General features: G+C 37.4%; 1 protein-coding gene across 1 annotated transcript; it reads left to right on the forward strand.

The window, feature by feature from the left end:
- Window positions 1-3514: 3514 nt before the first annotated feature.
- On the forward strand, window positions 3515-13088 carry Smp_000230 (hypothetical protein; the record flags this gene model as incomplete). The annotated part of the gene is made up of 8 exons (XM_018791428.1): window positions 3515-3608; window positions 3641-3738; window positions 3776-3944; window positions 3981-4859; window positions 4892-4993; window positions 5026-5223; window positions 7727-9307; window positions 12646-13088. 8 exons carry the CDS (start codon window positions 3515-3517, stop codon window positions 13086-13088), a joined length of 3564 nt encoding a protein of 1187 aa, XP_018645375.1.
- Between the last annotated feature and the right edge of the window lie 549 nt (window positions 13089-13637).

Raw genomic sequence — 13637 nt, forward strand, 5'->3', positions numbered from 1 at the left:
ATATATATATATATATATATACATTTCTCTTATTACAAGCTATCATTCGGCGTGTTGGCTACTATTACACGATTTACTCTTCTTAAGTTATTCCTAATCTATAAGCTACAGTCTCTCACACACAGCCACTTTTGACTTGATCTTGTATAATTGTTTGTGTTCGTTTTATTGTGTGATGTGTTTTGGTCTGCCAAAGTATAAACGAAGTATGTCTGCAATAAATTATTTATACAGTGAAAGCTGAGATTGTATTCTGGACTCATACGGGCAGGGCAAGGCAAGAAGAACTGATAAGGACTGAGAGTTGACTCCAGGCTGCTTGTATTGGCTAACGCATCATTGGTATGGTACAGTCCCAAGGTCGTATAGGTCGGTGTTCTGATCGGCGATCTTTTCATGTGATATGTTAACAGGTCATGAAAACATAACAGGCTCTAAATCTATGACTAAAGGTCTAACACTTTGTAGAGAGGATGACCCATAAAAGTTAACATAAAAATGAATTTATTCGTGTATTTCAACACTTCACACCTTGTCACTTCGTCGCAATTAACAGACATTTTTTGCACTATATTCCGAACATACTCCCACTGTTTCGAACCTCTTACGCTTAGTCACACTTTAATACACACTGCATTTGGTTAATGTAATTTATCTGCACTTTATTGATAGTTCACTCTGGTGACAGTAACTACTTGGAGTTCAACCCGCTGAATAAACGTGCCTTAGATTTTTTCGTTGCAAACAACAAGACCTCGACTCTTTGTTAAAGCGAACCTTGAAAGTATATCCTAGCGGGGCAAGTACAACCTTTTCTACTTGAACTTATGATAGAATCTTCTTGAGAATACTTTCATCCAGTCCGCTGATAGACTCTCACCCTCGCCGGTCATATACCAAATCCCTTAGATTGTCCTTCTGACCAGAATAAAATATTCTCAGATGCATCAGAAATAAGCGCATCGCCTGGAATAACTGGTGTCTTTCCCATGACCTAGGTGACTGCTCATTTTACAGGGTATTACGTAACCTACATATTCACTGATTTAAATGAGATGGGACTACTCATCAGTGTCGGCTAGAAAAAATTGTGCAAAACAACTACATGTTTCTATAAAACGCTATGACGAAGAAAGTTCACAGTAGGTCGAATATTCTTGATATGGAATACCTAACAGTTCGCAATTCCTATAATAGGGCCATTAAAATACTGGCTAGGGAATTCCGGCACAATAATTCTTAGTCGGTGAAGTTTGAAACACTTAAAATTAAAGAGATTCTAAAGTTTCTGAAATTACACAAGTCCGCTGGTTCGGACTGTATCAAACCAAGAGTCCTGAATGTATATGCTAAACGTCTTTGATTCCCTCTAGCTACTCTCATCAAGCATTCATTAGTCAAGCGTAAACTACCCTTTAGATGGAAAATGAAGGTAGTTATGTTAGCACATAGAATGACAAGAAGGGATCACCCATGTACAAATAAATTTCCTTGCTCTCCTCAGAGGTGAATTACATGAGAAGACTTAATTTTGGTCTCTTCATAATTGACTTTCCAACAAGTTTATTATTTGTCAACTACAACACGGCTTCCTACCTGCCACGAAACACAAACCTACTGACTATCTGTAATAGCTGAACCATCTCAGTAGAGTACAGTTATTCTGCGTATATTAACTTCTAAGACATTCAACAGAGTAGACCAACTCATTCTATCTCGAAAAACAAACTCCATGGGCATAAATGAGTGCCTGATGATGTGACTCTCAAATTGCCTAGACGAGAGATTAAAAGCTGTTAGTGTACCGATCTGTTAGACTGGTTTTCTGTTAAAGTAATGTGACACAAGACTAAAATCTGGGACTGCCCCTTTTTTTGTCGTTGTGACTCTCGGACTCTCCTCTAAGCAGATGATATTAAAATCTAGAGGGAAGTAATTGGCCCAGATTACATTTTCACTCTCCAGGGAGGCTCACATAGAATACAAGCCGAAAACCACTTCCAGCTCAATATCCAGAGGTGTAGAATGCTAGTAAGGAACAGCAGAGACACTATATCCACCTCGTACTTCTAGATGAATTCCCGTGTCACCCGGGTGTCTCTTTCCACTGGCGTTCTTCAGTCAACAAAGCGAAATCACTGTCAAAGTTTCTTTCTAAGGCAGGTTGTAGAGGCAGTGAAATGTCACTAAGCACTAGCCAAATCATCTGGGAGTTGGGTCACTGAATATCGAACAGATCATCGATCCCTGTTAAAGTCAAGGACAACAAGATGCGCATCAACTAATCATACTGCATGGACTGGCTCATGCAGTGGTGGTCTCATTAAAATCTCTGTACTCATTCTTACTAATATATTTATGTAATCATGCTCTTTGTGTTATACAGTCTTCAAAGCAAACATAGTACTTTAATACGTCGAATGTGGTAATCCACGTTAGATGCTGACCGCGGGTGTGACTTCGAAGTTAGCTTGTTCGTTACACCGTTCCCGTCTAACTCGAGTAGGCCCATAATCATTCGACATACATCATCAAAGTTGATGGTGATAACCTGACTTCAGAATAATCCAAGCTGTTCTTAGTGTTATCACAAGATCTCACCAAGAAAGAAGCTCGTGCGTTATGCCCTAAAAAGGATACTGCTCTCTTGAAAATTATTAAAAGATGAGCAATTAAATATGTACTCACGCCAAAAAATAAATGATATTCAGCTCGCCTAAAAGTTACTCCAAGTATTACTCCCAAATCACCCCTACTATCGAATAAACTCCTTTACTATGCAGTTTATAAAGAGAATGGCTTGCAAATCATACTTCCTTGTAACGAAGAACACACTCCAACTACCTAGACACAGACCCAAAGGAACGAATTATCCCCTAGTTCATCCAAGCTGAGCTGAAGTCCATCTATCAGTTTATCGACAGAGTTTGTACTAATAATCCTATTAGCTGTACTGATCACATTTCATGAATGCCAAGCCATAACATCACTTCGCTTCAACGAAAGAGCAAACTCAGAAATTTGCAAAGGCATTATCGTAGAGAGGAGTGAGAGGAAAATCCCTAATGTCTCGAGGCATACCGACAAAAACCAGGAATTTGCAAACGTTAAAGACTTTAAGATATGCTTAAGGGTTCATGGATACGATCTACTAAGCAATTAGGGCATTGAAAACTTATAGACAGATAGGTTTTAAGGTTAGTGGGGGTAGCTGTCAATGAAACCCTGTATACAGTAGTGTTTTTCCAGTTGCCTAACAGTTGTCCTGGCTCTGAAGAAACCTTTACTTTAGTGGCGAAAGCTGATAATTCCTCTAACAATTTGGGATAGATTTATGTGGTTTAAAGTCAGCTGAACTACTAGACTGACTCCGTGTAAAGGTGTTCTAATGCATTGTTTAGGTACTTCGTTAGAAGAAATCCCGTCTGGGGTTTTGAAATCCCCAAGGTCGTGGCGTTGATTTGTTTTGTATTCGTATTTGTTCATCGGATTACATTTCTCCAATGGACTTGTGATGAACAAGTTTCTTCCAACATCTCAAATTGATTGGCTTCTAATGGATAAACCAACGGTCGACCCTATTTTGTTGGGACTCGATGAACATAATGGTAATAATTTTACTTACTTAATTGTTTTAAAGATAATGGTATGCAGGAATTAAATGAGTTGTTCTCAGATACATGTGAAGACCTCAACAGGAAAGAGCATTGTGCTACTGATTCCTTCAATCAACTCGAAGTAAGTTAGCTGAGAGTTTGTATAAGGTCGCTTTTAGGTAGACAGAGGTTCTTGTGTTTATTCGGAATGTCATGAACCCTGGGAGGCAACTTTTCGCCCTTCTGGAATAAATGTGACAACATCTGAACCACCAAAGTATAAACCCAGCATAACTTCTGGTGTCCTCAATTCATCTCAAAGTACACTCAAAGTGATGTATAATGAACGTGACGTTTTTGGCACCATAAAATGCGACAAACCAGCTTCTTATCAGTCTTGCGAGGGGGTTGCAAAAGTTGTTGACGAACATAATGCTCTTGAATACTCCAGAAGTTCGACCCCTACAGATCCATTTATTAAGCGACGTTTGACAACTCAGGAAGTACCTGAACATTCACCTATAAGTACGGCTACCCACTGCCGTTTTAGAGATACAGGGCCTTTAAAGTCATTTGGCCCATTCCAGTCTTCTAATAAAACTCATGACTTCCTAACCTTACGCTCTAATTTCCCTAATCTTGAGGTTGCTTCTTTCGCTCCACTCACAGAGGCCTCAGTCATGTTTTCAACTCCTACAGTCATGCCTCCTGTAGATTCTTTGAATCATCGCGAAACGTCTGAAGTTGATCCTCAACTCTTAAAAGAAACGGAAAAAATGTCTCCGAATTCCAGTCCTGTTTGTCGTCGACCTGGCCTTTCGAAGGGGTCAGGCCCTTCCTCTCCTTCTGCTGCTCACCATTGCAGTCTTTGTGGTAAGCAATATCGTCATGTTGCTTCTCTAAGGAATCATATGCGTAAGCATACATCAGGAGCGTTTACTTCAAAGCGATATAAGTGCAACCACTGTGTGTATTCAAGCCAGTACCATCGTAACGTTATCAAACACATGGAAGCAACTCATCGTGATCATGAAACACTCTCAACAAACAACACGTCCGTTTTTCCTGAGATCTGTTCCGCCCCGTGTGATTCAGTCGCTTCTGATGACTTAGAGTCGGGTTTTATTAACTCTCGCGTTTGGATCCCATGCACGAAAGCTGAACCGAATACCTATTGTACCATGTCTGGTACAACTGATTCCAAAGACTTCCCAATCTTCTCAAATGTTGAGCAATCCACTGGTTTTCCAGCTCCGAACCTAGGTAAATCTTAAGTGAAGTGTTTGATCTTTTAGAACCTCACATTATTTCACGTCAAATGTCATCAAATTATGACTCTAGAATGGCGAACAAGCATTATGAAAGCGATCATGTTGGTAATTTAGGGACAGTAATGAGTAAGTTGCCGTTTCATAATGCTTACTTTTAGTCCCTAATGATGTCTCTAAATCTTATCGATGTGATATTCCAGGTTGTGATCAAGCATTCCATTCTGTTAAATATCTATCAAACCATATAAAGGATTCACATCGGGATATAAAAAGATTCAAATGTCCACTTGAAGGATGCTCATTTTGTGGGCTACGTCGTATGCACCTCAAACGCCATATTACCGAGTTTCACAGTGGTAAGTCAGACATATATACTTGTCTTCAACTACATTCACATATTCTTGGTTATGATCCTTAATGTTATTAGGTTGCGTCTGTAAGTACTGACTCATGTCAGCAAGTCATATACAGCTTAGAGCTCACTATGTTATATCTAGCAATATGGTGACGTGCTGCTTGTCTGAATACTTAATATCTGTTTGTCAAAATTCAACACGAGTTAGTTTCATGGTGCGTATGTTATTACTAGGGTATCAGTCTACGATTACGTTGTGGTATTTTGATGAAATTCATTTAAGACTTTCTATGAATCACAGTAAAACCCCATCCCTAAATCGAATGTTATATTTATGTACAGTTGTAAAGGGTAGTAACTATAAACCACTTAACCTTCAGTAAAAATAATTTGTTCTGACTTCTATATTGGCATACCTAGGAACGATAATAAGTCGATATAACTTTAATACTCTAACAAAAGTAGTCCTAGGGGATATGCTTTACTAAGTCACACCTTCATACTTAAAAAATTGTACATCTGATTCTGATTGTGAGACTAAAATGTATGGACGAACCAATGAAATTAAGGATAGCAAGTCGTGAATTCGGACGCGTTCGTCCATTCATATGGCTAAATAGCGCTTTGAGATCATATCTGATGTCCGTTCGTGATGAAAACCTTTACTTAAATTTATAACCTTAAATTTCGGCTCAAAATCTTCGTCCTAATTCTTCAAATTGATTTATAATTCTTGACATAGGTAAGTAGGTGAATTGTTTCGAGTTCACTTTAGCGTTCCTCAAAGGTCGTCTGTTAATTATAGTCTCACCACCACATTACCTACGTTACTTCACTAAATACCTATTAAGGTTCATTTTCAGGGCTCTACGAAAAATCTGTTCAGTTCATGCAATTTTAGACTGCTAGCCTACTAAAATATAAATAAATTTGGTAAAAACAATTCGAGAGGTTTGAGACATGATTTCAAGTGTTTCGGAGATAAACGATGAATGTATCTGGAACAGTGGTGACATCGGTGAACTTTAGTCAGGTAACTACGCTTTCCTACATCACTCACACTTATTGAATTAAGATTACTTTATCATGTGGCCAGTAACCTAAAAACCTAATCATTCAACACAACGTGACTGTCTGAAAACTGTTTATGTAGATTCTACCGACTTTGTTTCAAGCTCATAATCCTGGGATTTAGTTTACCCTAAAGAGTACATGCATTTCGAGTGGGTGACTATTCACTATAGATTTTAAGTCAGATGAATGTCTTTAAAATGTTACACACTTGGATATGTACCTTGTTGATATGTTTTTGGTTGCTTTTATTGCTACCTGACGCAATACAACTGTATGATATGGCCCATCAACTATGCCTATAATTTTGTATTGAGCCTTGAATCATAGCTTTTATTTATTATAGTCCTATGAATTAACATGGCATGTTGAGGCAAAGAGAGTTACTAAAATTGCCAACCTAAAGTAAAACAATGTACATAAACGTTTGTAACTTAGTGAAACCTATTTGGTCAATCTATGTTCACGTTTTTAAGCCACATTGTTCTTTAGGGTGACTATACTTGACTCAAGTATGTAATGTGAGGTTCGAACATGAAACATAGTGTTTCAGAGATGAGTGATTCAACTACTAACCAACCACTGTATTAGTTTAGTTTCAACCAACCTAGTACCTTCTCGCAGGTTAGTGTTATAGGGTTTTGAGCCGTCTACGAAATTGAAATAAATGGAGTGAGTTTTAGATTTACTTCCCAATCATGTAAAGCTGATTACCTTAAGAGCTGAGTTGTAGTTCCACATTTTTGTTGTTACTAGTTTTTCTATGTGTATATCATCCTGAAGTGTCTAGAAATTTAAATCTGTCATCTTACCTTGGTAATTGTAGCTGAATAGAATTATACCTCGAAGACAACTATAAAGAAACTACCTGTTACCATGTCTTCAATCTCTGACATACTTAAGTTACAGCTAGTCGATCACTTACTGTCTGCTCGGTCTTCTTCGGGTATCTTGTTACCCCGAGTTATGCTGTTTAGTCAATACTAAGTTAACTGCCTGTGTTTCCCGTGGATTTTCTAACCATCATTTGCCGTGATTCTTCTCAGTGCTCTTGTTTTTTCTCCAATTTATGATATCAAATAAAATTTCGTATTTTGACACGGAATTAAATTGATGATCCGCACTAAAAAATAAAACAAATGTTTCAGTCGAAACACTCGTCCAACTTTTGTAGAGCATTGTGTGCTCTCGAAAAAGTATTTAGTAATCTTACTATTTTCTGACACGCCATTTAATCATCACTTTTTTCAGAGGTATATGAGTCCAGAGTACGTCTCTATATTTCTGTGATGAAATCGTGAATCGTTCAGTAGTATAGCCTCATTAAGTATACTTCCCCTTTCTCATCAAAAATGTATTTTGAGGTGTCTTCAATTTTTGTAGACTACGTGCATCTTATTCGTCTTTGTGCTTACATATGTTTTCCTTTTTAGATAAAAAGCTATCACTGTACAAAATCTTGGACCAAAATCGGCTTAATCATGAGCCTTATAATTCTGTCCAACCTGTAATGATGTATGGTAGACAGGAAGGTCTCACACTCAATGTAACAAAATTATCCGACAATCAACCATTAAAACGGAAATGTTACAATCCTCAGATGAATAATTATGTGCCTTTGGATCCTTCTTATGCTAGTGACAACTCGTACCACGATCCTGGCTGCCGTGGGAGTGATGTATATTCTTTTCCGATGTCAGGATTTCCACATGCATCTGGGGATTGTTGTGTCTCGGAAGACACTGATAGTATGTTATTCAACCACCCAGTCTCTAAAAGCTTCGAGCAGAAACCTCATTCATTTATCCGTATGTCAAACCAAATCAATAGACCCTTTGAAAATACATCCAATAGTAATATGCCGTTGTTCCATAATGAACGATGTTTATCTGTGAACAAAACCCGTTCGATTAACCCTTCGGGTGATGCTCATATCCAGTCTCTATATTCTCTTCCCGTGTCAAACCAGTCAGTTCATTATTACCAACGTGATCCAAACACATTGGACAATGATATTCAGTTATCATGTGAAATTGTGAATAGCGTGTCTTTGCAGGAACAGCAGGAATTCTCACAAAATAATGTCTATTCTAATGTAAAATCACTGTCTTTTAGTCCGAATAACCCACCTACTAATCGTATGACTGAACCTGATGTAGTGGAGCAGATTTTAGATTCGACAAATGCTCCGAATATAGTTTTGGACCAGATTCTGTGTGAACCAATTGAATCAAATAAAGATGACGAAGTTAAAGCTGAGACATCCACATTGTCTACTATAACTGTCAATACCTCTCAGATGTCTCCTTTGAATTCCAAAGTTCTATCCAATAACGTGAAAAGTTCTGTACCTGGAGCAAATATGTCAATTAACATTGTACATACTAGCAATATGCTCTCAGAGACTGATGCATTCTTATCCGACTTACAGGAAATCCTCGAACGTGACATGCCCATGCTGACATCTTCTACACCTAAGGGTCTTGATTCTTCAGAGGTTGTTTTAGTCACTGTCAAGGAAGCTATTTCTGAATCGAAATCTCCCACTGGAATAACTGGATGTAAGCTAACAAACACATCGTCACTACCAAGCACTGACTCTGGACATGAATGTTGGAGCAGTAGCAGCAGTTGCAGTGTTGGTCCTAATAATGCTTCCACATGGGGTCAGCAAGAAGCTGCAACTCCTTTGAAAGTCTCTTCTCCATCTTCATCTTCATATCCATCTAATCAGCCTTCTGGAACAAATCACTCAACTCCTAGTATTTTTGATAACCAGGTTACAGAACAAATTGTCAATGAACAATTCTCTGATCATGATTCTCGTGACCAACTGTCTGGCAGTTATCCCAATACTCTCCACTGTGCATCCATTACCGTTGATGGCATGCCAGTCACTCCTCAAATGTCGTCAGTCGTCGGATCATATCAAACGTTACCTTTGAAGTCAAATAAGAATGCTCGTATAAACAATACCAGTCAACTTCTGCATGGTCATTCATCTTATCCTCACAGTACGTTATTCGTTCCAGCTTCAGTGTAATTTTTTATATATCTCATATATATTTCCTATATGGTCTAATATACTGTCAGTATTTTTTTCAATTCCCATTTAGTGGCTAGAATCCAAACTTACTACAAAGTATGTCTTCCTGAAAGTTACAGAGGTTTCTACGATTGAAAAGTTTTGCGAGTAATGTCACTGAGATTATAGGACAGTACAGAACTGCATGAAAATAGCATTTCAAACATACCGCAGGTAATCGATGATGATGATAACTCATTGGTGAGTTCTAGCTTAGTCGGTGGCTGTCATTATCACAAAAAATACTAACGCGTACATGGCACATCTTTTGGATAAATTAGCGGATTTATTATTCATCCTATTTTATTAACTTAAAAAAGACAGGATTATTTGTTCGATAACAATTGCTGTTAAATGGTACTACTATTTAAACCGAACCACACAAAGTAACATAAAAATATTCAGAATAAGAAAAAGTAATATAAGACAGCAAACGACAAACATCTATTGAAAATTTATTTGGGAATAGTAATAACGTTTTATTACAAATAAAACTAAAACACTAAATTATAGTATAATCAATAATTATATAGATTTCAAGTTTAAACCTTTGCGATTCAACAGTTTGACCATTATACAATAAACTAGTTCTTGTGTCTAAACTCTACTACGTTTCAGACAGCTGGTCATCACGTTATCCGAGCAATACCCATTACTTCACATGAACTCACATTCGGTTAGATCAGACTGTATACCTCTCAGAACTACATCAACATACCAGTCTTTCTCATGCGCTACTAACTGTATGACTGGTTCCTAGAGTTTATAGTTGAATATTTCATATCTGAATCAGTCAAAAGAAACCTGTCGGCAATCCGCTTCTCGTGGTTATTCATGTGCGGATATTTGCGATCGTGTGATAATCAATACATTTGAGTCTCAGTCGACAATGTGTTCGAATCCTCTTTCTCATTCTTTCATTTACTTAGTCTAGTAGTATCACTAGCTCCCACGCAAGCCATGTAACTCAAAGCTGAATGCATAACTTGTACTTAACAAAAGAGCATTATTTATTTTATTTCTGCAAATATAAATACAACACTGCATAATCATTATAATGGGTTGGCCAAGTGGTTATGACACTCGACTTCCAGCCACTAAGTTTAAACCCGCTCCACTTCGGTCTGGTAAACCGGGTAATGCTATTAGCTTCACACTCAGAGTGTGGCTTATACCTAACCACCTAGTGAATTTCTGGAAAATCAGATGTCTCTTAAATATAACATTTTACACCAATAATGAGTAGCACTAATCAATCTGCATTCGTCACTGGGTTGGTATCGATGAGCTCCAAGTTTGACATGATCGTTCCTCGTGTTTGAATTTAGTGATGATCAGATATAGTTGTCTGTCGGGGAAATTATGTGTGATTAACTTCATGATTTATGACCTAAAATTCCCATACTTCTCAGTGGAGAGAAGTGCAGAACATTCGGGGGAGAATAATTAAAATCATCTTAAAAGAATATAAGCATAATATTGACAGCACGCTCACCCAATGCTTTGGATTTCAAAACACTTTTGTAGAAGATAACAACTGGAACATAAAATGTACTGTCCAAACAGTTGTCATCGTAGCACTAAAATAATGGCATAAGTATTCGTGTTGGATATATAGGGCATAATAAATGTTTATATCATTTTTAGCTCTTAATTCCCCTCTTTACAGTTGATACTGATCTATGATGAAGACCCTTTAAATTAATCAATGCCTTCATTAACCACTTCACTAAATGCGTTTATATAATCAACGTATAAGAGAAATATATGTCAAATGTTAGGTCGTGTAATATCAGCTGATGTTTCGAAAAAATCATTGTGGGATTACTTACTTGCTGACGCCTGTTACCCCCAATGGAGCATAGACCACCGACCAGCATTTTCCAACCCACTCTGTCCTGGGCCTTCCTTTCTAGTTCTATGCAGTTGTTCATTCTTCTCATATCTGTTTCCATTTCTCGGCATAATGTGTTCTCTGGCAGTAACTCCAGAGGGGCTCCAGGCGGAGCTATTATTGTGGAATACAAGGGAATAAAGTGCAAATTTAGGAGAAAATATCAGGAGATAAATATTTTTGAGTGGGTAGGAAATTATCGATCCTTTGAAAGGAGGACTGTGCTATTTAAAGTCAAATAAATCAATTAGATAACCAGTGCGATGGAGGTTGGGATAGTGTACGGCTTTAAGAAATAAAATATGGTAATTTAGAACATGTCACCATTACAACGGAACGAGGTTTGTAATCTGTGCGGTTTGTACCCTCAATGCATCTGTTACATAAGTGATATTGAGAAGTCACTTGCTAGGTACCATCTTCCAACACAACTTATCATAATATTGCGGTTCACGCTGTGTTATATCTTCGGTCAGTCTATTTTATCCCTCGATCTGTTTCTTGACTTGAAACGTGGGCTGTTAAAACCTTAAACGACGTAGAGCGTAGGTGGACTGGCCATTACTATTTTCTAGGCTCATCTGTGAAAGTAAGGAACCACGTATATTTATACTTTTTGAAATCAAGCCGTATTGTTTTCTCTGAGAAATGTCACATCTTTCCTATACAAGCCAAATAGAAATCACTGTTTCTACAGGATTTTTTAAAAGTAACAGTTGGTACTTTTCAGGAAAACTTCATGTCTTACTGTAATATTGTTTTTCAGTTATCGGTAGCGATGTACATACTGTAAATGAGAAGTTAACGAGTTGGTAGCTTCCTAAAACGTCACATAAGTGCTACTTTTAAAATAGAACCGGTTTATGAGTGTCACTATTTTCATATCCTGTACAAATTACTGTTTTAGATAACCGCATTCACTATTGAGAATGGTATTTCCGAGGTAGTGGGTGATAGTAGTATTATTCATTTAGTTATTCAAGCACATAAATATTAGTACAAAGGGGCACCAGATATATATGCGCCTCATAAATCTCATTTGATTTGTGTGAGGGCTGTAATACTGCCCAGGTGCCCAGACCGAGGCAGGTGGTTTTCTTAGGGGGGCACACCCGGAGCGTTCGCTCTAAAGATCTGACCCACAAGGCAGTGGAGCATCGTGACGAGATGCAGCCCCACGGTATTCGGTGATCAACGATTGACTCATACTCAATTTGTCCCCTCAGGATACTGGAGCCCATGTGCACCATTGGTTTGGAATCAGGGTTTTCCAACTCCCCTAGGTGAAGTTTCCGTGTCCAATAATTCATTACACAGTTTATCCAATAGTTCTTAAAATCCTAAAGTTTAATAAGTCATCTTCCTCATTTTAGGTACTAGCTTTGTGCGAAATTCCCAATCTCCTACTTGTAATTTCGAAAATCCCCGTCTACAATATTCACATGATCATAGTGCTTCCAACCAGATTACTTCTATGTATAGATCTTCAGATGATCAGTCAGTGAATCAGCAAAGTTCTGTTCCATTTTACTCAAGTCATAATTCTTATGTGTCTAATGATTTAACGTCTAATCAGGTAATGTTCAGTTATCAGCAAAGTGACGTTCAACAGATGTGTCAGTATTCATTTAATCCATCATCCTTACATTCAGAACCAACTTATCATTCCTCATACGTCCAGTCAAAATATCAAAACTATAAACCTAATGAAACTGATGTACGGTTAACACTGTTCAAGAACTACCCACCTAACCCTCAGGAGCAGGCTTACTGGCAGCCAAATCCTAAGTATCGTACAGGTATGTCAACTGCTTAAAATGTTTCTAGATATCCATTTCTAATTATCAGTAAAGAATAACAAAACTACAAACATTTTTATTCATTTAATAAGTTATCGGTAATTATTTCAGTTTATTGTTGAATATTACATAAACACTTACATGATATTAAGTTTAATTAACTATCGGCACTACAACTACATCTGTTTTGGTCATGGATTTTTTCAGCGTTTTGCTTTTATGTAGCATGGAACACAGATGAAGTTTTGTTAAATTCAGTGTGTAGCGAAAAAAGAAAATTTATGGTATTACGATCATACTTGTGTCAATATTTGTCATATATTACTTGTCTCAGTGTAGTTCAATTCTCGGTTCTGTAATGCAATAAACTTTTCTCATTGTAATAATACCAGAATAATATAATGGTTTATCTCCGCTAACAGAGTAGAAACAAAATGAAACTGCAGACTAAGTAGTAACAATAGTCGACAAGGTCATCTGTTTTTCCATATGTATACTATCTGAAAACTTTTCAACTATGTGAAAGCACATCTTAATTTTATTTTTCTTTTTATTTCAAATAACCA

The sequence above is a fragment of the Schistosoma mansoni genome (assembly GCF_000237925.1).
Source record: "Schistosoma mansoni, WGS project CABG00000000 data, chromosome 3 unplaced supercontig 0044, strain Puerto Rico, whole genome shotgun sequence".
In the NCBI taxonomy this organism is placed as follows: domain Eukaryota; kingdom Metazoa; phylum Platyhelminthes; class Trematoda; order Strigeidida; family Schistosomatidae; genus Schistosoma; species Schistosoma mansoni.